Source organism: Battus philenor, unplaced genomic scaffold (assembly GCF_028537555.1).
Source record: "Battus philenor isolate CCGP_79_NKW_IND1 unplaced genomic scaffold, ilBatPhil1.0.hap1 SCAF_9, whole genome shotgun sequence".
NCBI lineage: Eukaryota > Metazoa > Arthropoda > Insecta > Lepidoptera > Papilionidae > Battus > Battus philenor.
Genome location: NW_027181759.1, coordinates 12,711,249 through 12,733,775, shown reverse-complemented (window position 1 = coordinate 12,733,775; position 22,527 = coordinate 12,711,249). Strand labels below are relative to the sequence as shown.

The 22,527-nt window shown below is 34.0% G+C and overlaps 4 protein-coding genes across 5 annotated transcripts in view; 1 reads left to right on the top strand and 3 right to left on the bottom strand.

The window, feature by feature from the left end:
• Positions 1-2,059: 2,059 nt before the first annotated feature.
• LOC137932367 (WD repeat-containing protein 13-like) lies at positions 2,060-10,953 on the bottom strand. The gene is made up of 11 exons (XM_068775971.1): positions 10,815-10,953; positions 10,619-10,674; positions 10,146-10,265; positions 9,826-9,924; positions 8,102-8,255; positions 7,024-7,190; positions 5,888-5,948; positions 5,317-5,399; positions 4,603-4,763; positions 2,783-2,982; positions 2,060-2,299 (listed from the first exon to the last, which is right to left on the bottom strand). Exons 1-11 carry the CDS (start codon positions 10,894-10,896, stop codon positions 2,199-2,201), a joined length of 1,284 nt encoding a protein of 427 aa, XP_068632072.1. The 5' UTR covers positions 10,897-10,953; the 3' UTR covers positions 2,060-2,198.
• A 953-nt stretch (positions 10,954-11,906) lies between these two features.
• On the bottom strand, positions 11,907-15,000 carry LOC137932093 (DNA excision repair protein ERCC-6-like). Its single transcript, XM_068775659.1, has one exon. It carries the CDS (start codon positions 14,937-14,939, stop codon positions 12,030-12,032), a length of 2,910 nt encoding a protein of 969 aa, XP_068631760.1. The 5' UTR covers positions 14,940-15,000; the 3' UTR covers positions 11,907-12,029.
• A 509-nt stretch (positions 15,001-15,509) lies between these two features.
• lic (dual specificity mitogen-activated protein kinase kinase lic) lies at positions 15,510-18,656 on the top strand. The gene is made up of 3 exons (XM_068775675.1): positions 15,510-15,824; positions 16,237-16,402; positions 17,353-18,656. The coding sequence occupies exons 1-3, from the start codon at positions 15,754-15,756 to the stop codon at positions 18,136-18,138; spliced, it is 1,023 nt and encodes a 340-aa protein (XP_068631776.1). The 5' UTR covers positions 15,510-15,753; the 3' UTR covers positions 18,139-18,656.
• A 2,037-nt stretch (positions 18,657-20,693) lies between these two features.
• Positions 20,694-22,527, bottom strand: part of l(2)k05819 (transmembrane protein 94-like protein l(2)k05819) — a 28,029-nt gene continuing 26,195 nt past the window's right edge. For both annotated transcript variants that reach the window (XM_068776127.1, XM_068776128.1), the window contains 2 exons: positions 21,906-22,082; positions 20,694-20,985 (listed from right to left, as the gene is read on the bottom strand). In XM_068776127.1, coding sequence (XP_068632228.1) covers positions 20,913-20,985; positions 21,906-22,082 — 250 coding nt within the window. In that variant the 3' untranslated portion in view covers positions 20,694-20,912. The remainder of the gene's footprint in view (positions 20,986-21,905; positions 22,083-22,527) is intronic.

The following is a 22,527-nucleotide window of genomic DNA, read 5'->3' as shown; positions in this document are numbered from 1 at the left end:
TATGGTATTTATTGTTTGTAAGTTGTTGATTTGTATGATTTAGTGTTTAGCGAACGTGAACGCATCGGAAGTCTTTTCATATTGTGACTTTGTCGAGTCTTTTAAAAGTATTTATATGAAAAAAATGAATAATTAATAAAATTTGTGACTCAATAAGCTTTTCATTGTCCAATGACCTTTTTTACCAGAAAGAAATTCGAGCCAAGGTGAGTCGAACCACTCTTAATATGGGAATAGCTAAATTTAGGAATATTAACATATAAAACTAATATACATTTAAATTATTCTTCTAGTCATTTATTTTTCGCGCTAATTGATAGTTTTTTAAAACTATTTTTGTTAGGAAATGTTACAATTATTAATATACAGATAGCATAAAGAATGTTTCTTTTTAGGTTTTACGTAACATTTTTAGCACACGAAATTAAGATATTTGTCTACTTTAATATTATGCTTTTTAATAAATATAAGAACAATTAAAATTAAATTTAAGTACAAAATTCTTTATAGAATAAATTACATTAATTATACAATATCTACAGATTCTCTTGTGAGGATTTAAAAGTATTTTTTTTTTTCATAAAATCACTGTCCAAACAAACCAAAAATATATTAACAATGGAATGTTTATGAATAATAAGTAACTATTTAAACAACATATATTTGCAACGAAGTGTGCTATTTGTTCGCCTTACGCATAAATTTGACCATACATCTTTACGGTAGTAGCGTAATTACTATTATCGCGTATGTAGCAGACTATGTAGTGTCCAATATACCTTTAAAGTGATCGCACGTCATTTCATTACAAAATCAATACACAACAAAATAAAATTTAACTACACGAATACTATTAACCCATTCTTGACATGCAAATAAAATGTGCTTCGGCGCATTCGAATGGTATCCCATTTAATATGGCTTGCCTGGCGCGCCGGTGGTCACTTATGGACAAGCTCAATGTTCAATGTTTATATATTATATTGCTAGTTTACAATAAAAATCTAAAATAGCACATGAAATGCATGACGAGTCACAATAATTGTATGTTAAGGGTTAATTACAGACAGAGAATAGACAAATCTTACTATAATCACTAATTCTAATATCGAAATTCAGCAGATCCATTAACACAATGATGTGATCACAAAAAAATCCCCACCTGAGTTTCTTAGTGGTTCATGAATCCAGGTCCATTTGGAACCTTTATGATGATGTATTCTATACAGATGTAAGAGAGATGTAATACTAAAGTTGTATTTGATTCTAGTTGCTATCACATTAGGTTTCTTCTGGATTTACTGTCATAGCATCATATCATTTTTTAATGTTTTTGATCAACAAGATTATTTGGCCTGTTGACCATTGTCAAAATGTCACATTGGTGTCTGTAATGATGTTTGTAGGAATAATGACAGGGTACAATATATACTAATGCTGGCTGTAAGGTATGTTCGGAAATTTGATAGTACAGATGCATAGACAATTTTTTATGTCAGACGAAGTCTCTGTGGGACGTGCCCAACTCTTCTTTTACATGATTATGAAACACACCAATAAGAATAAATATATATTTTTGTATGAGGACTTTGTTCTATTAAGGATACCTTAAAAAATTTTTTATTAATAGTTCTCATAAAAACTTATCGATACAGCAACAAAATACTACTGCGGGTAACACGAAGTTTCTCTACCCAGCAGTTGTGCTAAACATTGTCATATCTGTCATATGTACTGATGATAATATTTTTGGTCAAACATGCACACTTGTCATTAAGTAGCGATAAATATTTGCAAAATGGAATTTTATTCCTAATTTCAATTTGTATTTTTTTTTTTTTCGGCATTAAACTTCATTATTTTGTCTTATTAATATTTATGTATTATAGATTTCATTATTACTTATTTTGCATGAATTTTTTGAAAAATATTTAGTTATTTCATCTTACACGATTTTTTAAAGTTGTTGAACATGACCCCAAATTTGCCATAAGAAATGTGTCTATCATTTTAAAAAAAGAGTTGAGTATTTACTAATGCTAGAGTTGACACTGGTGTTCCGATATGTTCGAAAATTTAATGACAGAGATAGAGACGTCTAGACAATATTTTGAATGAGGAACATAAATTGTTGCATCAGCTCTGAGATATATTCATATGTAGTTTAGTTGTGGAGGTGCCGGAGGTCGCGGCGGCGGTCAGCTTCGGCGCCAGATGATCACGAGGCCGGACACGTCGCTGGTCGCCAGCAGGCTCTCGTCGTAGCTGAAGCTGACGCCCAGAACTGCTGACGCGTGACCTGGATAACACGGACGATAATTTTACACACACACACAAGGCAACATCACAATTGTTTTATAGTTAAATATAAAAAATTGATATCTGAGATTGTCACATTTATTAACTGCCTGCCATCAGACAAGCACTTGCTTATTTTGAGAGTGTATTTTTTATAATTCGTAGAAACATGTATAAATGTTTCATTTTTAAGCAAGATTTGCAATGAAAGAAGTACAAACAAGCACTAGAATATCGGACTTGTCAATATATATAAAAATCTAACACAAAGCTAGATCACTCCAAGATAAACTGTTTTTATTTGTCACACTACGTTTTAAAAGAGGTTATATTATAAAAAAAATCCATTGCTTCGCTATTTTGACGTACTTAATCAAATAGCATTTCGTCGCTTCCACGTATCCTACATCGATTTGCTACTTCAAAAGCTACAACTTTATTTAAAATCAAAAATAATCATGATAAATAAAAATAAATTTATCACCCTGTAGCTTGTTGAGGACAGGTTGTGCGTCGTGGCCCTCGATATCCAGGAAGTAGACGCAGGCGTCCTCGCCGCCGCTGACAACGCAGACGCCGCGCCGGAACGACATGATGGGGCAGAAGGTGGACTTGACGCTGAGGCGGCTGTGCGCCGTCTCAAACCGCTTCTTCAGCACCAGGCTGCCTTCACGGTCCGTGATCCTGTCATCAACACACACAACATAGCACACGTCACAATATTATCTCATTAAATAATTCATGAACGTCCGCGATGCGCAGCCGATAGCAGAAGCCGACTTTGGTGTAAAGATTTAAAACCAATAAAGTTCTAAAAACGTCCTGATAGGAGAATAGTGGAATCAGTCTATATTCTTAAAACAATCACATAATTTTTAACCATCTCATTGTTGACAAGTATGATTTACCGCCCTAGCGTACTACTTCCATTAGGGTCAAGCCAAAATCAGTAAATCAATTATTTTTATTAAGATTTACATAGTAAAGTATATGAAATGCGATTTACTACACAATTACTGCGTCTTTTCTTCCAAGGGCTTATAAAAAAATCCTATCATTGAGTCAAGAGATTTGAAAGTAACAGAGCTTGGAAATGAATTGCTATAACTAATGTATTAAGGATATAGAAGAGACAACAAAAAAACCCGTCAGAGTTTGTTGAGAGTTTTTCTTCAGATCAGAATGCACCATAGCTTTAAGTTGAAGGAGTTCAATCTGATTCATGTTTTGTTTTTTCATGATTCATGTTTTCGGCGTGGTATACTTTTCATGAAATACATATGTGGTCACTGTCACTGAATGTGGAATACACGAATAAACCTACTAGCTTCGCAAAAAGAAATATTGCAAGTATATTTTTAATCACCAAGTTTAAATTGACACATGCGTACATCTAACTTACACATTATGTCGTTTACATCATTTCAACCATTGGACTGGTATTGGATTGGTATTTTCAAAAAGACCGGTTGGGTGCGGTCTACATCCAAAATCTTCTGACGGACCTTTACAGAATCTGTCTACTTTATGAGTACAACAACGCTGCTTTAACTGGTCCATCGTTTCAATTTCAAAGCCTTACATGATACTACTCGGCTAATATGGACCTCTCGTTGTTTTGGGACAGCGTATTGATTGCTCTTTTATTATTTTTTTTCACATCATTTTTTATTTTTATTAAATTATTCTTCTTAAGATCCATCTTTCTTCATCTTTCCGCAATATTAAGAGTATCAAAATGATGCCAACGTGGAAAGATTTTGTTTTTATTTTCTTTCACTGTTTCCGAGTCAAACTCAACTGACACTATTAAACTTATCGTAGTTTTTTGGTTCCGGTATGGTTTGTAACACATGGGCTCCTTTATGCAAACTTATTTACCCACAACTTAATGGTGCTTTAACTGCTGAGAATTGGACTTATGAATAAATTTTCTCATTGTATTGTCACCGGTTAATGTTGTTCGTACAACCGACAGCCACTGAACCTAAATCTTTTCGAGTGGCGCTTATGGGCTGGTAATTTTTTTCTATAACAACCTTATGTAAGGTATTATAAAGCTTATAAATGAAATTGGTTAAGTTGTTGTCAAGTTATGGAGTGATCAGAGGAAAGTGGCGACCACGAGCCAGTAACGCGACCTAGGTAAACCGCACTAGGTTGACCGACAACATAGTGAAAATCGCGAGACGTCTTTGAAAGACTCGTCATCGTGACGATCTTCGAGGAAGGCTTTGCAGTAAGCGTCTACCGGGTGACATGATTATGATGACGAATGTTGGCAAGCTGCAACGTTGAAGTTACCTGAAGAGGTAGAGAGAGTTGTCAGCGGCGCTGACGAGCAGCGCCGGGTGTCGCGCCAGCCAGGGGCTCCAGCTAAGGCTGCTGACGGCGCCGCCCACGCACCAACGCCGCAGCTTGCTGAGCGCGCCCGTGCCCGACGTGCGGTAGCTCACGATCACACCCTAACACACAAAATACACTCTTGTCTTATTTTGGTGACCACTTTCGTATTTTAACGGGGATGCTAATGGAGGGAGGTGGATAATTGTTTGGATCCGTCGCGGGAGCAATCTTCGACGTGACGAAAGCGTTCGACAAAGTATAATATGGAAGGCCGTTTCGTACGCATATTATAAAACTTTCTGTGCGATCCAACATTTCAGTAAAGTTAAGAAAGTTAACTCCTGGCCACGTTAAGTCAAGGCAGGCGTATCCCATAGATCGGTGCTAGTGCCGGTTCTATACATGCTTTGTGCAAACTACATACCACGTGTCAAACGTTTAGATCTAGTCCTTTTAGCAGAGGACATCTTCATTTATACTTCTAGCATCTACCTGCAAAAGCCACTTGAACAGAGGTGTAAACCAGGAAAAGAGAAGAATAATTAAACATGGTGTAAATATGGTATGTAAATCTTTACTCGCCTCAAAATTAGTTATAATACATGGTAGAATTTATAACAGCATTATTTGTACTTAGCCAATTACATTATTTATTTCAATGTTGCCACTCACCTTGTCGTTGGCCGCCCAGAACATGCGACCACTGGACTCGCACGCGATGGCCTGCACTTTGCCGCCAACTATACTACTGCCACCTACAATGTTGCCATAATTAAATATCATTTTGCAGTAAAAAAGAACTTTTTTCGAATACTACATAATACAGAAAGTATTATATATTATATTTTACATATACAAGGTGTTGAAATTCAAAAGTGATCACAAAAAAAACATCTGAGTTTGTTGTGGGCTCTTCTCAGATCAAAGATCGTTCTGAACTATAGTACCTCTAAGTTCAATCACGCAATTAAACGAGTAAAAAATCTGAATCTATTTTCTATTAAATAAGGCTCTTCTGGCATTCTGCTCATAATATGAATTAATAAATTATGACCTCCTGCTCTATTTTCCTTATTGACCAAGTCTATCATATATTCACCTGAGAGAAATCGTCATTTGCGATTAGACCGCCCTCTGTACTTCATCTTTTTCCTATTTCATCTGATCTATTTTTAAATGTGTATATGTATAATAAAGATTAAATTAATTAATTAATACATTATTATTAAAAAAAAAAAATTACCTCTAGGGTAGATTCCTGTGGAAACATTAAGCACCTCCACCATACCTCTAGCATTGCCAGCCTGCGTCTCGGGTTAAGGATCAATTTCATTGGAAAATTTTTATATAATTTCTCATTAATTCGCTAATCGAAACCAAACAGCCAGCTAATATTATTATATAAGCTGTTGGGTAGACGACACATATTTTGAAATTTTTATGACTTCCCTGTACTACTCGATTCGGGCTAAGCCAAAATCATGAAATCAATTATTTTTATTAATTGATATTTACATTCTTAAGTATATAAATGTGGTTATTTAAAGACAAAATTAAAAATAGTGAAGCGTAATGACTAAAAGTTATTTATAGATTTGAAAACCAGGTCCAGATAGATAACAGGACCACGTGGTTCACTTCTTCGTGCGTTTTGTTTGATAGTTGTGTGGCTTTGAGAAATGTTACTGATGAACCTTATATGGATCAAGGGTGACCCCTACGGCTTCAATGGTTCTCTAACTAGACCACTTAAGCCATTGGGGTCTCCCTATATGATTGGAGGGGATGGCAAATAGTGAAGCCGGGTGGTTATCGGTGGTACAAACACATGAACCCGGTAATAAAGTGGAAAGTAGCGGCTCGAGAAAAAGCTCTCGAGGGAAGCCTTCGAGAGCTTTTTCTCGCCTTATAAAAGATTTAGGATAAGCGCCATTTGCACTCAATATTTCTTATCTCTTGAAGATACTGCCCACCCACAGTATTATAATGTTGTGTTGAAAGTTTTGCAAACAAAAATCCTAAACAGCCATGCTCTTCACTATAGCATATAGAATGATATTTCTTGCTTTCACAATCTGTCGACAAGGATGCATCAAGCATACGTCCAACCATTAGGTGGATCGTACGAATTTATTAATTTTTGAACAAATGTACACTTTATTTGATTTCTTACATTGGTCTATAACAACCCAAGTGCGTGTGCCATTCAGAAAGTTATTGTTGAGTATTAAATATTTGAATCTTTAAAAAAAACGCGTACACAGATAGAGCGCTATATAAGAAAACTCAACTAAAAATGTTCAATATCGTATCATTTACAGTTAGTTCAATTAAGTGATAGCGCAAATAAGGTGGTGCAAGGTATGATGAAAAGGATACAATGACCATGTTATTGTTGGCAGGCTGGAAGGCACAACAGAGAAGCGGAGCAGAGAGCTGGTCCCGCGCAACCCGCAGGCGCCGCCTACGTGGCACGTCCCACAGGCACAGCACACCGTCCAGTCCGCACGTGACCAGCAGCTCGTTCGACGCAGACCAATCACACCCTAGACACCATAACTATCACCATCATTTCAGCTGTACGACGTCTACTCAAGTCCAATCAAAAAATAATAGGTTCCTTGAGAAACACATTGTGGTTTAAAACCAAATGGCTGGCGTTATAAAATTAATAAAAAAATCCTTATTCAATTTGGCATTTACACGCACTTTTGAATGTTCAATTATTTTAACATTATATGAAGTATGCTACTGCCTGTTGGAAATGCTTATCTACTAAGAAACTCTTTGCTATTTCTAAATCAAATTTAACAGTGTTTGACGTATACCTAATAATTTCATACAAATGTGGTTAACTAAATTCCACGGATGTCGATCAACGATAAAATGAAGGTCTGAGATATCCTGTGATACTAGAAACAATGCTGAACATGGGTGTAAGAATTTACCATATTCTTTTGAATGCAACCTAGAGAGCTATGGTGTTGCCATGTATAAAGCTACTCTGCGAGATCGAATCAAAAAGGTGGAGATACGTAAAAGATCCAAGATAAACGATGAAGTTCGAAGAATTTCTCGTCTGAATCGCTCGTGCAACCGACGGTAGTTGGGGCTGAAAGCTCCTCGAGTTGCGACTTTGAGCCGACATATGCGGCGTGGATAGGACTCCCACTACTTGGGACGATATAGTGAAGGTCGCTATAAGACTGGTCAATGTGGATAACTTTGGAAGAAACTTGAGCCTTACAGTGGGCGTTTATTGGCTGACATAATGATATTCTAATACTCAACCAACACTCATAAAAGTCACAATTTGACAAAAGTAACTTAAACAAAGATGCATACTATTAGAATCAAAAATAGGAACTACTTACAATCATGTCACTCGCTTTAACATTATACAATTACATTTTTGTTATTATATCATTCCAAACACTGTTATTTTATAATTTCTTACCAGTAACGGCTTGTGTATGTCCATCCAGTATGAAAGAAACACGCGGTGGGTTAGCGGTGACATCACAAATCGATACTGTCCCATCGCTGGACGCGCAACAAAGCTTCGAACGATCATTGTTGGCAAACTTCACTACGCTCACCTCCTCGGTGTGCTAGACAACCAAAGTTAATTAAAAAAAAAAAAAAACTGAAAATCAAAATATAAATTATTAATACTAATCATCATCATCATAATGTCAGCGGATAGACTTCCACTGCAAAGCATAGGCTTCTCCAAGATCGCCACGATGACCTGCCTGCCGCTGCCCGCGTTCAGCGACCTGGAGTATGTCATTAGTCTACTTTATCCAGTTTACTCTAGTGAAAGCAATATCTGGTGGTTTCTCTGCTTTTTAACAAAATTTAACGACATAGATATGTATGTTCGTATAAATTAACATATGTCTTCTTGTCCATATTTAAGTCCTACTTGTCCAGAGGCTCTACTGGGATCATTGATTATTGCTGTTGCAGTATCTACTTGATACATAATATGGCAAAATATAAAGTTTTGATATCTAATAGATTCAGGCGTTACTTTGCGGAAGTCCATCCTAAGTAAAAAAGGACTAATATATAGCTACTTCCGCTATGTAGCAGAAGTCGTGCAATAAGGTGCACCGCCCGCCAGCCCGCTGATAAATGCGCTTGCGGCAAACAATGCGAATTACAAAACTACCACCTCAGGAGTATTGTTACACCGATAAGTGCCACATCGTTGTTCACTTTATTGCACGACTACTGCTACATAACGGAAGTGGCTATATATTAGTCCTTTTCTTACAAAGTTTTAATATTTATTTATTTGACGTAAAAGTGGGTTTTAATAATATGTTTTTACAGAGTGATTTCAGCTTCGCTGATATAACTGACATCATTTTAGTGATTACAACAAACTTCCAACATAAATGTAAGAGAATCATTGAGAATCTTGTTTTAACTAAAAGCATAACAAATTAATCAAATGGTAAAAGAGCACTTTCTTGGCTTCAAAATTGATATATTGTGTAACATTTGTTGTTTATTCATATTTATGTAATATCTTTTCCTTATATATGTATGTGTGTTTATGTATGTTTGTATGTATGTACCCCCCATAAATTCCCTTTTCCTATATATCTCTCATCTCCATCTAAAGATTGTCTGGTAGAGATTGCCTAGAGCGATAAAACCGCTTCTTGTACCTCTATATGAATTGTTTCTTTTTTTTTAGTTATTATCTAAGGTGTACAAAAAAGTGTAAATAAAGAAAAGTCATCAGAAATCAAGACATCATTGGATAGTAACTCAAATATTTGGAATAAAATTATTAGATAATGTAAAGAAGGACACAACAACGCAGAAACATTGAACTGGTATTCTATATTAATAAAATAAACCACCCTCAATTTTACCCAGCTTATATCCAAATTGTTTTGCCACATTACCCATTCTAATATATTTTGTCTGTTGATGCAATACATTTGCAAAAGACTATTTGTGTGTTTTACTGTGTGTGTTGTTTAACTTCTTGCACCAAAAAAATCAAAGTTATTTTAATTACAGAATAAAGAAAAAGTATAAACACAGAGCAACTGTACCTTATGGCTTATTATAGATATAATATTTTGAATGCATTGTAGTCAAATATCTAAACAGTATAAGTAAGCATAAATATCTCGTAAAACATTTCTAACTATATACCTGATCAAATATATGATGAACACCAGAAAATGCATAGTTTTCTGATATAGTCATGTCATTTTTCTTCTTAAATGAAGCCTCGTCAGCAACTAAGCTTGCCTGGTAACAGAAAACCAGGTTAAAACAAATGTAAATATAATAAAGTGAACACTCCTTAACAAAAGACTGTAGACATCATTAATACGGACATGTATTCCAACAATTCTAAAAAGCTACAAAATCAATTCAAACATTATTTCTAAAAATTATATGAAATTGTAACATTGGTTAAAGTCATTAATAAAATAATTTTATTATAGTATATTATTGTTTATACTAACCTTACTACTTGATCTGGCTCTTGATGATGAAGAGCTTATTGAAATATTGTCCTGTACACCATACCTACGCTGAAGCAGTTGACTTCTGATGTTAATATATTTCTTAATTGTCTCTATGTCCTGGAAAGTAAATAAATATGATAATGATTCAAAGTGACTTCATGCTGTGTGTTATAAATGTTTTATTATTAGCAATAAAAATGAGTTTTTTTGAACATTTTGTTAAAGTATTTGAAGTAAATGTATCTCTTCTGTAGTGGAAATAGTGTTTCATTGAACGAAAGACAAAATAGTCCTTGATGGAATATATATTAGAGTAGCAATCCATTAAATTTTGTGACGCTTCAGATTATGTTTTTCTAATAATTGATTAATTATTTACGATTCTAGTTATTAATGGTGATATAAATAATATTTTAAATTATTTAAAAATCACAATTAACTACATATTATTACTAGATACTGTCATTTACCTTAAATTTAGCATTTTCTCTCAAAAGCTGACTGCGTCGACGAATATATAACGTTTCTAGAATCATACAATTATAATATATAAAAACGTAAGTATTATTAAAATAATAATAAATAGTTACATTAAACTTGCTTTTTAAAAATTATAGAGATGACAAATTACAGCTCAAGTTTGCTAGCACAACAAATTTTACTCACTGAAATTTGGATTTCCAGGCGCTCTATATGCATTAAATCGGGCGTCTAGTGCGAATATTTGTTGCTGAAAAGCAGCTGCCATTATTTTAAAGAATTACACCCACTATTTAAAGATATATAATAACTGTTTTCATTTACATTAAAAACAATCTTATTTTTATTTCACTTTGACACAGACCGCATTTTTTTTTGGGAAGATGATCAGAATACCAGCTTTTGACCATGGTTAAAGGACGACTTTTTTAAATCCTTCTGCTACTTTCTAATAAAAAAATCCCCTTTTTTATCACACACAAATTTTATCCTTCTGCTTATGTGGCGATTTAATTTTTATAGATACACTTATACACAAAGAGTCTGAGATGTCTCTATTAGTTACATTATTCCTTCAGTCCGACTAAAACGAACAATCGAGTCGGCATGATTGTCAATGACAAAGGCGCCACCGTTTTACCAAAGTAGTAAAATACTAAGGAGAGTATTTTTTTGAGTCACAGTTACATCTTTTCACTTTATAGAGTGTCCCTCCAAGCAATCTAAGAGGTCCTAATCCGGTGCCTCTGCTAGGATGACATGACAATATGTAATTTATTATCTCTCTTCGAACGTAAAGTGACTTTTTAGTAATAAGAATTCCATATACTCGGGTACTTATCTGAACATAATAATTTTGAAGTAGGCAATTCATATGATTAAAGTATTGAAATTTCGTTGGTCCTTCAACCAATTACATTTTTAACTCGAGAAGTTTTTGATACAGTTTGGAGAAAAAATATATTATGTTATTTATTCTACTGATACTCATGTTATTGTTTAACTAAGTAAAAAATATTTTCATATCCATGGTATTTAAACTTTAAACAGCAATGTGTAACTGACGTTACATGATACAGGAGGATTAAAATAGTTTGATGCAAAAAAATTTCGAGTGTAGGCTTAGTCACATTCTCTAAAGAAATTGGACATTTAAAAAAAAATCGTAAATTCTTAAATATCAACGGAACCATCGAAAGTTACTGAACATACATGAGGGTCAAATGTATAGGTATTGATCCAATGGTTGTGTTACAACCTGTATAATAAAACTACATGTCTTACACAGATATTTATTAATGATCATATATCAAATTAAATATTTTTCTCATCTTATTATTTTAAAAAAATAAAATTAATTAGTCTTAATAAGTAATCTTTACTTTTCTTGTTTAAATGGATTTATTGAGTAATTGTAGCATTTTGTTGTGTATGAATACTTGAAGAAAGTTTTATGGCTTTGATAGCTTTCTGTGCTCTTTTAGTAGCCTCTTCTTTAATTCTATGCTGTTTTTCTTTTTCTGCTAACCCTACTACTACATCGTGATGCAAAGCATTTTTGACTGCAGACTTAGCAAAAAGTTTGCTTAAAACATAATCATCATCACTTACATTTATTTTTTCTTTGTGTTTATGCTTCCTCTTTTTAATTTTTTTTATGGCCACTAAGTTTTCAATTACTCTCTCAGGAGATGGAGAATGTTGTCTTTTATTCTTATCTTCACTTAAAATGTCAATTTTATTTGCTTTTGCTAAAATCTCTTTTGGTGCTTCGTCTGTATTAACACCATCTGTATTAGTTAAAGCCCCTGTGTCATCATTACTATCACAAATTGTGTTATTATCACTTGGAGATTCTTGTTCAGTTGATGTATTTTTATGTTGATTATTCAATACTTCTTTTAACAGTTTTTCTTCATAGTTTTTTTTTATATGCATGTTGATAATATCTAATTCAGATATTACATTTTCAAATGGCACATTAGTCACTTTGTCATCTACTAAATTAACTTCTGGATCTTCAACTATTGGAGGATTTAAAATTAATTCTCTTTTTATCTTATATTGTTGTCGTGGGTCTTCTGCAACTTGAGATAATCCAGTGTCAGGGGAACTTTTTTTACTCATTAGTTTTGTCATCCTTTTTATTGCTCCTAATTTTTTCTTGGAGAATGACATACTACCGCTTAAATGTATGTTATCATTGTCTTGTTTAACATTTTTATTAACATTTACTTTGGTGTGCTTGAAAAGAGATGCTGTCTCAGTGTCACCTTCCAAATTTAGTTCTTCTAATGAAAAAAGTCCTTGTAAAGTACTGGTTGACAAAACATTCTTCTGGTTTGGGTCAATTAAAATTTTATTACTCAAGAAATTTTTGAAAATCTGTCTTTGATATATTTTCTCTTCTATAGTGCCTGCCGAGAGAAGTCTATAAACAGTAACATTTCTCTCTTGACCAATCCTCCAAGCTCTTTCCTTCGCTTGATTATCTGTGGCCGGGTTCCAATCTGGATCATAAATTATTACTCTGTTAGCCCCTGTGAGATTGACCCCCAAGCCTCCCACTCTTGTTGTAGCAAGGAATACTAAATATTCCTTGTTCTCATTAAAAGTTTTTATCAAATTTTGTCTTGAAGCGACACTGACTGTGCCATCCATTTTTAAATACTTATAGCCCTTATTCTGTAAATGCATTTCCAGAATGTATAGCATAGCTCTGGACTGAGAGAATATAAGTGTCCTGTGACCCTGCTTTTGCCAAATTTTCAACAGAGATTGTACAACAGTCATTTTTCCAGATCTCTTCCAATCCCCAAATGTTTCCTCATTTACTTCCTCATTCTCATCATGAGCTTCAAAGAGATAAATGTCTGGATGATTACATATCTTTCTTAAGGTAGATAATGCAACAAGAACTCGTGCTCTAAGAGGATCCCCATATTTGCTCTCCTTATCTAGAATACTTCGAACTGTTGTGCTCATTAAATAGCCCATGTACAAATCTCTCTGTTCTTGAGTTAGAGCACAGAATAGAACCTGCTCATTTTTATCTGGCAGCTTGATGTATTCTTGTACCTCTGCCTTTGTTCGCCTGAGCATGTATGGTGTAATCATATTTTTAAGAGCTTTTGCTATTTCTAAAGCAGTGGCTTCTTGTGTAACAGTTGCATTAGCATATCCACCTTGAGTGATTGGAACAGCAAAGTGTTCCATAAAAGCATTGTATGTGCCAAGAAGTCCTGGCCTCATAAAATCAAAGAGAGACCAAAGTTCTTGTAAGCTGTTTTGCATTGGTGATCCTGTTATTAGTAATTTATGTGGAGTTATAAATTTTTTGACAAATTTGCTCACTTGAGTATCTGGGTTCCTTATTTTATGGCCCTCATCTAAAATTATGTAATGCCATTTATATGATAATAAAAGCTTGCTGTATGTTACTACCCCTGAATAAGTAATTAGTAATATTCCATGAGAGGCTTGAATATCCTTCAAAAGCTTATTATGATTACCGCTATGTGACCCTGAGTGATGTAAAACAGCAATTCTAAGATTGGGACACCAATAATGAAAATGAGATACCCATTGATATATGACTGTTGCCGGTGCCACAATAATTGATGGTCCAAGTCCAACCGATAGTCCACTGGTATAGTTGCAAAGGCCAGCTAAAAATGCAATGACTTGTACAGTTTTTCCTAAGCCCATTTCGTCTCCCAACAAACCACCAGATTCTACTTGATGCAATTCCCATAACCATTTGACTCCAGTTCTCTGATACTTGTACAATTGCTTCCAAATGTACTTGGGAATACATAGTCCATTCTGAAGTTCGTGAAATTCTTTAACATCTTCATTGCCATCTAAAATATACTGAATATCAGCCGTGCATTGTTCAAAATCCTCACCGTGTTCTCCTGAAAGAGCTGCTCTAAGATTCTTTTTCCAATTTTCAATTCTGTTATTGAAAATTACGGTATCACCATCATCTATAATTTTATTCAAACTTTGTTTGGTCTGAACTGAAAATAAGGAAGATGATCCAGATTTACAGTCTTCATCACTAGAAGGTACATAGTCTGTATCGTTGTCCGAAAAATATTCAGCTGACACTTTAGATGTTTTAGGATCTTTAAAACGATTTTTCGTCTTTAATCTCTTATTTTTCACATGAAGTTTTGTTTGTTTTTTTGCAATAATATCAGCTGCACTCTGACTCCTTTTTGAAACTGTCTTATTAATATTTTTGTTGCAACTTTTTTGTTTCGCAAGTTCTTGTTGATTCTCTAAATATTTGTTTATATCGAGCATGATTGAATTATTTATATAATTATATTTGTAAAAGCCTTCTTTGACTCATTTGAAATATATTGAATATGACACAGGTTCAAACAAGTCTTATAATTTCGCTCTGGGTACTAAACTTTTAGCTAAAATATGATATTTAATTATTTTTTTTGTAACTCACAAGAGTGTTTAATTTTTAGTTAAGTATTATTTAATGTGCATAACTTGCTATAACTTTACATTGCCTAAGTTTAAAGAATTAATTCTAATATAGTACCTTTCAAATGAATAATTAATTTTTATCAAGTTTTAAAAACATTTGCAAATAAAATTACTACAGACATTAAAGAAAAATATAACTTTAACAATAGAAGTGTTATAATAGGAAAAAATAAGCCTGTCAATTTATATAGGGATTTAGATTCCGAAAAAAAAATGTTATGAGTAATTAAAATCTTATTTATTACTACTACTATTTATTATACCAATGAGTATTTCTTTATGAGTTCTCATTACCTATATTCGTTGATAAAGTAGGTAATACCAGCTTTTGATTGTCATATTCTAATAACTCTTGATGTAGCGTAGCATAGCGCAGACTTTTTATTTTATATTTTGTAATAATTGTTTGTGAAACTACTATATTTAAATATATGTTGGAAATAAGTTAACAAGATTTAAAATTTTGCTAAAATACAATGTATTTTACATAATATATTTGTTACAAGAGTGGTTAGGATAAGTTAGTTTTGTCTACAATCTTATTGGAAATTTTCCTCGAAAGGGTAGGATTGTCTTTTCCATCCGCGTACTTTTTTACACTTAAAGTATATAAAAAATGTCAGCCGGTAAAAGAAAACCGCCACCGCCAGGATTCAGTTTCAAACCCCCGGAAGAACAAGTTGATGTGTATGTATAAAAATTTTACATATAACTTTACTTATTTTACATTTTTTTCGATAATCACTACTTTGTCATTCTGTAATATCTAAAGAAATGTCCATAGGCTGTAGTAGATTATTTTATTTATTACTATCATTTAAGTACCTTAAGCTTGTGTCAATCTTATTAATACCATGTTAAGTATATAGTGTAGTAATTGCAGTAATATTGTAAAATTGGCACATAAAATTAATCGGTTTTAATTATAGACTTTATGTTGCAAAGATCTTATTAATCTTTTTGGTAATTATTAATAAGGTAACAAGATATTTTGATAAAAGTGACAATCATTTGACAAATTCTAAGAATAATATTGCTTTTATCTATTTAACTTTAACAAAGTTTAAATGCATACATAAAATGTTCCATTTATTTACAGTACTCCTCCAAGGAATCTTGACAAACAAACCACAATCACTGTAGATGATAAGACTTTCACAGTTCATGCTGATGACTTGGTAAAATTATGTGACCTTGGCCGCGGAGCTTATGGTATTGTGGAAAAGATGCATCACAAACCCAGCAATACTATAATGGCAGTTAAGGTGTGTATTTATACTATACTATCTTTAATGTCTTAAAGTCTTGAAGTAAAAAAAATAAAAAAACGGATATCAGCAATTCTGGCTGCAAAAAAACATACCAATTACTTATCCTGTACTGTGGAATATAGCGAGGAAATTTTTAATTTCCTTTCCATCGTCATACCTAGTGGAAAGGGGGTTCAGTGCTGTTACCAATCTCCTAACGAAAAAAGAAACAGACTGGACATCATTAGCCAAGGAGATTTAAGATTAATCCTTACAAAATTGAATCCAAATGTTGATTATTTATTATTAAAGCATCAGGTCATCCTTCTCACTAAAAATATTGACTTATTGCTTATGTTATTTTATTTATAGTTTATTTTATGTTTATTTAATGTTACATATATTTTACATAATAGCCACAAAATTTTATTTTGTGTAGTTTTCAATTAAATTCAATTAATAAATGTATAAATTAACATGTGTTTTTACTTTGAGTTTTTAACACTAAACGTCACTACAGATAGAAATTTACTGGAAATCAATATCAGGTAAGAAGAGGGTACCCAACACGGAAAAACATGGCAAGGGGTCTACGACACAAAATAGTTTGGGGAACTCTGGCATAGACCAACAATTCTACAGATACATACTAATTTAATACTGCCAGACATTTCTTACTTTATTACTAAAGCTGTGTTTGTTTAATAGAACTGAAACTCACTGTATAGGTTAACTGAAATTCCATGGATATTATATCTGTGGTTATACCAATAATTTTTATATTGCAATATCATTGTAATTAATTTTACATTAAAGATCCTTTAACATTGAATTTGAAAATACAGAGTTAATTTTTAAAAATGGTTACTCTAGTGAAACTTGATGCTATTTTTATACAAGTTTTGTACAAGTTATAAATGATTTTATTTTTTTTTACTGGTTGAACTTTTTCATTTCTCTTTCAGAGAATAACTGCTACTTTTAACACACAATCGCCAGAGTTGAAACGTTTGCTGATGGATCTGGATGTTTCCATGAGAGCTAGTGCATGCCCTTATACAGTACATTTTTATGGAGCCATGTTTCGAGAGGGTGATGTCTGGATCTGTATGGAAGTTATGGATATGAGCCTTGATAAATTTTATGCAAAAGCATATGCTAATAACAGAACAATACCAGAAAATATTCTAGGCAAAATTGCTTTCTCTGTAGTGAGTGCTTTACATTACCTCTACTCGGAGCTTAGAGTTATACATAGAGATGTTAAACCCTCCAATATACTAATTAACAGAAAAGGAGAGGTGAAGATGTGTGACTTTGGTATTTCTGGTTACCTTGTTGACTCAGTTGCTAAAACAATAGATGCTGGATGTAAACCATATATGGCACCTGAAAGGATTGACCCCAGTGGTAATCCAGGACAGTATGACATTAGAAGTGATGTGTGGTCACTTGGCATATCTATGATTGAATTAGCGACTGGGAAATTTCCTTACAACACATGGTGTACACCATTTGAACAGTTGAAACAGGTTGTTAAAGATGATCCTCCTAAACTGCCTAGTGGAGTATTTTCTCCAGAATTTGAGGACATGGTAACAAAATCTCTGAAGAAGGACTATAAACAGAGGCCTAATTATGATGCATTATTATCACATTCGTTTTGTCTAGAGCACAGTAAAAAGGAAACAGATGTAGCCTCGTTTGTTCAACAGATTCTTGACTTACCAAGTCCCAGTGACGAATGTTAACAGGAACCTTTCATTTACCTATAAGTACAAGTGTTTAGTAACTAACAATTATGTAGAATATTAATTGAGAGAATGTATTTGAACTTATTAACACATTAATTTATAAAATTGTTAGTAATTGTTCATAGTGTCTACACAAATTTCATGCTACTTAGCAATACTGCCAGCAATAAACATAATTAGGAATTAATTATAATAATAAGCATGGAAAGCTTTTTATATCCATGTTTTTACATTGAATCGTCCAGAACTATTTTTTTATAAAACTTGCAATTTGAATGAAAGAAATTTGATAATGAATTACAATATGCTAAAACGTTAAATTGTTTTAAACTTGTGGCAGTATAGACAGACACTTGACAGTTAATAATCATGATTTCGGTTCAAACTTTAACCTCATTTGGGGCCTTGTAGTGTATGGCCTGAGCATGGTAAGGTGGCTAGTCACCTACATAGCAATATATTATTATACACATCACAAGTTAATTAGTCAAAATAAACTATTTGTTTAAATTGAATATCGTTTTATTTGTATACTGTAATAAAAAATGTCTGAAAATCAAACATACATTTGCTTAGCTCACTAGCTATAAAGATTTCAGTTAAGTACAGTGTTTGTCGAGAACAAATGTCCTTGTATTAGATGTAAAAGCCTACAGTGGTAAATCTCATTAGTCAGTGTAGTGTATTAAAAAACAGGTAGTTATGTTCCTTCATATAGAATCCTATAGCTTGTTCTGTATGGAAGTTATATTTTAATAATTGTTCCGAAATAGACTAAAATATATCAAATACCACATCGGAGACGAGATAAAATTTGTGATAGTGCATTAAATAGTAGAAAGAACAATGTCAATTAAAAAAATCGTGAACTTGATATCGAATCGGAAATGTGGATGTCACACGTATACCGACACGAAATTAATTTAAGCATTGATATCATCTTTAGGGAATGAAGTGTAGGAACTCTTAGACAACCTGGCAAGTCCGAAGAAACTAGCGGAGTTAATGTTTAACGCAGCCAATGATTTGCTGGGGCAACACCTTTAACAGACTCCGATAGTGCTCGCGGAAAGGCAGACACAGGCAGCGGAGACAGCTGCCCTAGGAAATTATAGACGAATATGTGGCTGAATTAAAAATTGGTGAGGCAGTTCGAGTTTAAGAACTTAAATGAAAAATTTACGCGATCAATTTGCAACGGCAAGCAGAAGACGCGAGTATAATTTTATGAGTGCTGTAAAACTAGCGACTTTAGAGGCCGCGGCGCGAGATCTAAAGTAGTCTGATGTGGTATCGGATTGCTAACTGGTGTACAAACCGGCGGCGTCGACGTCCGCTCGGGGTCAGAGCGTGAGCAGAAGACGACGTCACGGCGGCTACCAGGCTTCGACCGCGGTCTCACCGTACATAGACCGAAAAAGCAATCATTACTGCAAGGTCTGTGATTCCACAAGTCATCAGTATGAGGGATGCATATTCCGGGTGTGATCGAAAGAGGTTCTCGGACCAGTGCGGAAACCTATCGCAACTTTCATTATGGAAACGTCGATTTATGTGATCAATCAACCGATAGTAGCGACAAACTAAAGCACCGTTTAAAACAGATAAAGGAAGGTGCCCAAAAAGCGTTTGAGGATGATCAGCTCTTTTCTCGATTATTAAGAAGAAACAATGTTAGGGAGGAGAACAGTAATTCCACACAGCACCAGCGACCACTTCACGTGCGACATCACGCACAGGAAATCGCGTCTTTTACAATAGAACAAAACACTACTCACCATACCACAACAGCCGTTCTCAGAGGACGGCCGCTCATTCCTATCGTAACTGCGAACAGCGAACCGAGGTTGGGTCCGAATCCTTTTGTTGCTGTTCCAAGCCGCATACACAACATCAACACTACACAGCTCTACTCGGGTAGAGCGGTTTACTACGTGCAAACGTCATCGTATAACTGGAATGCATCTGTTCAGCTTGTTTTATTTTTAAGTTCACGGACCCTTCCGCTCCGTGACCTTAATTCCGATGAAGCTGTAAAAGCCCCCGAGCTAACAGCATCAACTTTAACCGAAACGAAACAAGGACAATAATTATTTACATAAATTAAATTTAAGGGACTACAAGGAGGTGAGTGTACTTAACTTTTAATGAAAAAGTTATTTATATAAGATAGAGAGATAATTAGTAGAACGGGTATTTAGGGTATCCATAATAAAATTAATGATAAATATTTTAAGCATCCTTCTCGGGAACCGCATATTTTTGTAAAAAAAAATTGAATATATAATATACACTGTTATTTTAATCCCTGCATCATTTACTTTAATTTAAAACAATTATCGTAAAGAAAATCTTATATTACTTAATCATTGTCATCATCTTTACCGCTACTGGACCTCCCCCACAGATTTATTTTCTCCAGAACCTAAAGGCCTCAGAGGCCACGAAGCCATTTTCCACAGTTGTGACCTGAGCGACTACTAAAGTAAGGGTACAAAGTTTAATACTTAAAGTGAAGTGAATGGCAAGAATTAAAGTCCAGTAATTCAGTCATCATTTATTGTAAATGTTGTTATTATCAAAATCACGGCACAAAATAAATTAAGTACAAAATATTATGTAAGTACGCATCGAGTACAATTCTTCATTTATTCTTAAAATTAATGTTATCTCACTCAATAAAGTTACGTCGTCTGTGTAGTGTACAGCAAAATCAATTGCTCTAGCGTCTGTACAGTAATACTATGTTAATTGACTAGAGATTTCGCGAGTTAAAACGGAGAGTTCATTCCCAGCTTCGTGCCGAAGTCCAATCTTGCGCGCCTTTGGTTGCGGACATCGGCTCTGTGGAAAAAAAAACGAAAATAACTCGGAGTTCCAGTAATTATGTACTTACAAGAGCGGCTATTTACCCCGCGTCTACCGGCTTGTGGCTGCCACTCGTAGTTCCATTAATACAATATAATCAAATGTAACATTTTTTTGACGGTAGATAAATTTGTCTACCGGCCCATTAACACTGGAGTACAGGTCCCAACGACCGTCAGTTGCACAAAATATTATTACAATAATTTGGTAATAAAATTAAAATGTACCAATACCATGTAAAGACCGTAGATAGGTTCCAGGAACACGAAAATTCTACTTTTTAAAAAGAACAGAAAATTGAACAAATAAACATTTAAAAAACAAAAATAAGTAAAAAAAAAATATTACATATAGACAAAAACAAAAAAACGGGATCAATTAAAACAAAATAAACTATTTATGAATCTAATTTATGAATAACAAAATTAAAATTGATTACTCTGATGAGTCCATAGTGGCTGATGTCGTCAGTCTGCTTTCTTTCAAAAAAATTTTGTATTTTTTTTTAAAATTATATAACTCTGCCAATAAATAGATTGGAAAAATATTTACCTTTTTGCCAGAAACGATACGTTAAATTTCACATAAATTTATTATTCTCTTTTAAATTCTACGTAATTGAAACCGAACTCTAAATTTAGCAAAACAAAGTAAAAATGAACCTGTCTTTTTATTAATTTAATTTTTACTTACAAAGGGTTTTAATGGTTTGGCACAAATTGAAACAAGTGTTGCCACCTTTAAAAAAAAAAGAAATTTAAAAAAAAATATTATGGACTCGAACCACGCACAGTGAAAGATGGCAGTAATTAAAGAGCGATGCAACTTCGGAAAAACATTACGGAACGACGCATAGCGAGGTTCTGGTGTAATGTAAATAAGTGAGAGGAACTAACTTTATCTCCTGCCACTTGATGAGCTCGTTGATGGCGAACACGGCGAGCAGTGAGAGTGCATACGCGAGCGCAAGCGGCCACTGCACCACGAACTGCAGCTCGCACACGCCCCAGCGCTCGCACCGCCCGTACGAGCTGTGCAGCAGCGCGCCGCTGAAGCTGCCCTGCAGTATTACCCTACACACAAAGCGATGCAAAGCCTCTTTCACTATTTCTTCATTATTTTCTCAAGTTATACTTAATTGACGACGGAACTAGCAGCCTGGGATTGTGGGACCCAATCTTTTTTTTAATATATAAAAATATCCCTATTGTGGGACCCAATCTTTTTTTTTAATATATGGAATATTCCAACCGAATTATTTCGTTGTAAAAGTGTAAAGAACTTTAATATAATATAGTAAGAAACTTAAAACCTGTGTGCATCCCTCCCAACAGGTGGTAGGTGAAACATGACGTCAACAAGAGACAATCTATCATATGTTGAATAAAGAATTTTTAAATTTGAATTTGTAAGGAATAGGTCTCCCTCAAAGATGGCTATGATCGGTCTGCCTGCATCCAAAGACTTACGGCAACCTTGACTATGTCGCTAGGTGCGAAGCTAGATATTTACTATACT

Excerpts from the sequence above, each read along its gene's own strand:
- LOC137932367 (XM_068775971.1), bottom strand. The coding sequence starts at position 10,896 with ATGGCAGCTGCTTTTCAGCAACAAATATTCGCACTAGACGCCCGATTT. Across the intron at positions 8,256-9,825 it reads TTCATCATATATTTGATCAG|CACACCGAGGAGGTGAGCGT; the intron begins GTATATAGTTAG and ends TTGGTTGTCTAG. Across the intron at positions 5,400-5,887 it reads CACAGGAATCTACCCTAGAG|GTGGCAGTAGTATAGTTGGC; the intron begins GTAATTTTTTTT and ends GCAACATTGTAG.
- lic (XM_068775675.1), top strand. The coding sequence starts at position 15,754 with ATGTCAGCCGGTAAAAGAAAACCGCCACCGCCAGGATTCAGTTTCAAA. Across the intron at positions 15,825-16,236 it reads CCGGAAGAACAAGTTGATGT|TACTCCTCCAAGGAATCTTG; the intron begins GTATGTATAAAA and ends ATTTATTTACAG. Across the intron at positions 16,403-17,352 it reads ATACTATAATGGCAGTTAAG|AGAATAACTGCTACTTTTAA; the intron begins GTGTGTATTTAT and ends TTTCTCTTTCAG.
- LOC137932093 (XM_068775659.1), bottom strand. The coding sequence starts at position 14,939 with ATGCTCGATATAAACAAATATTTAGAGAATCAACAAGAACTTGCGAAA.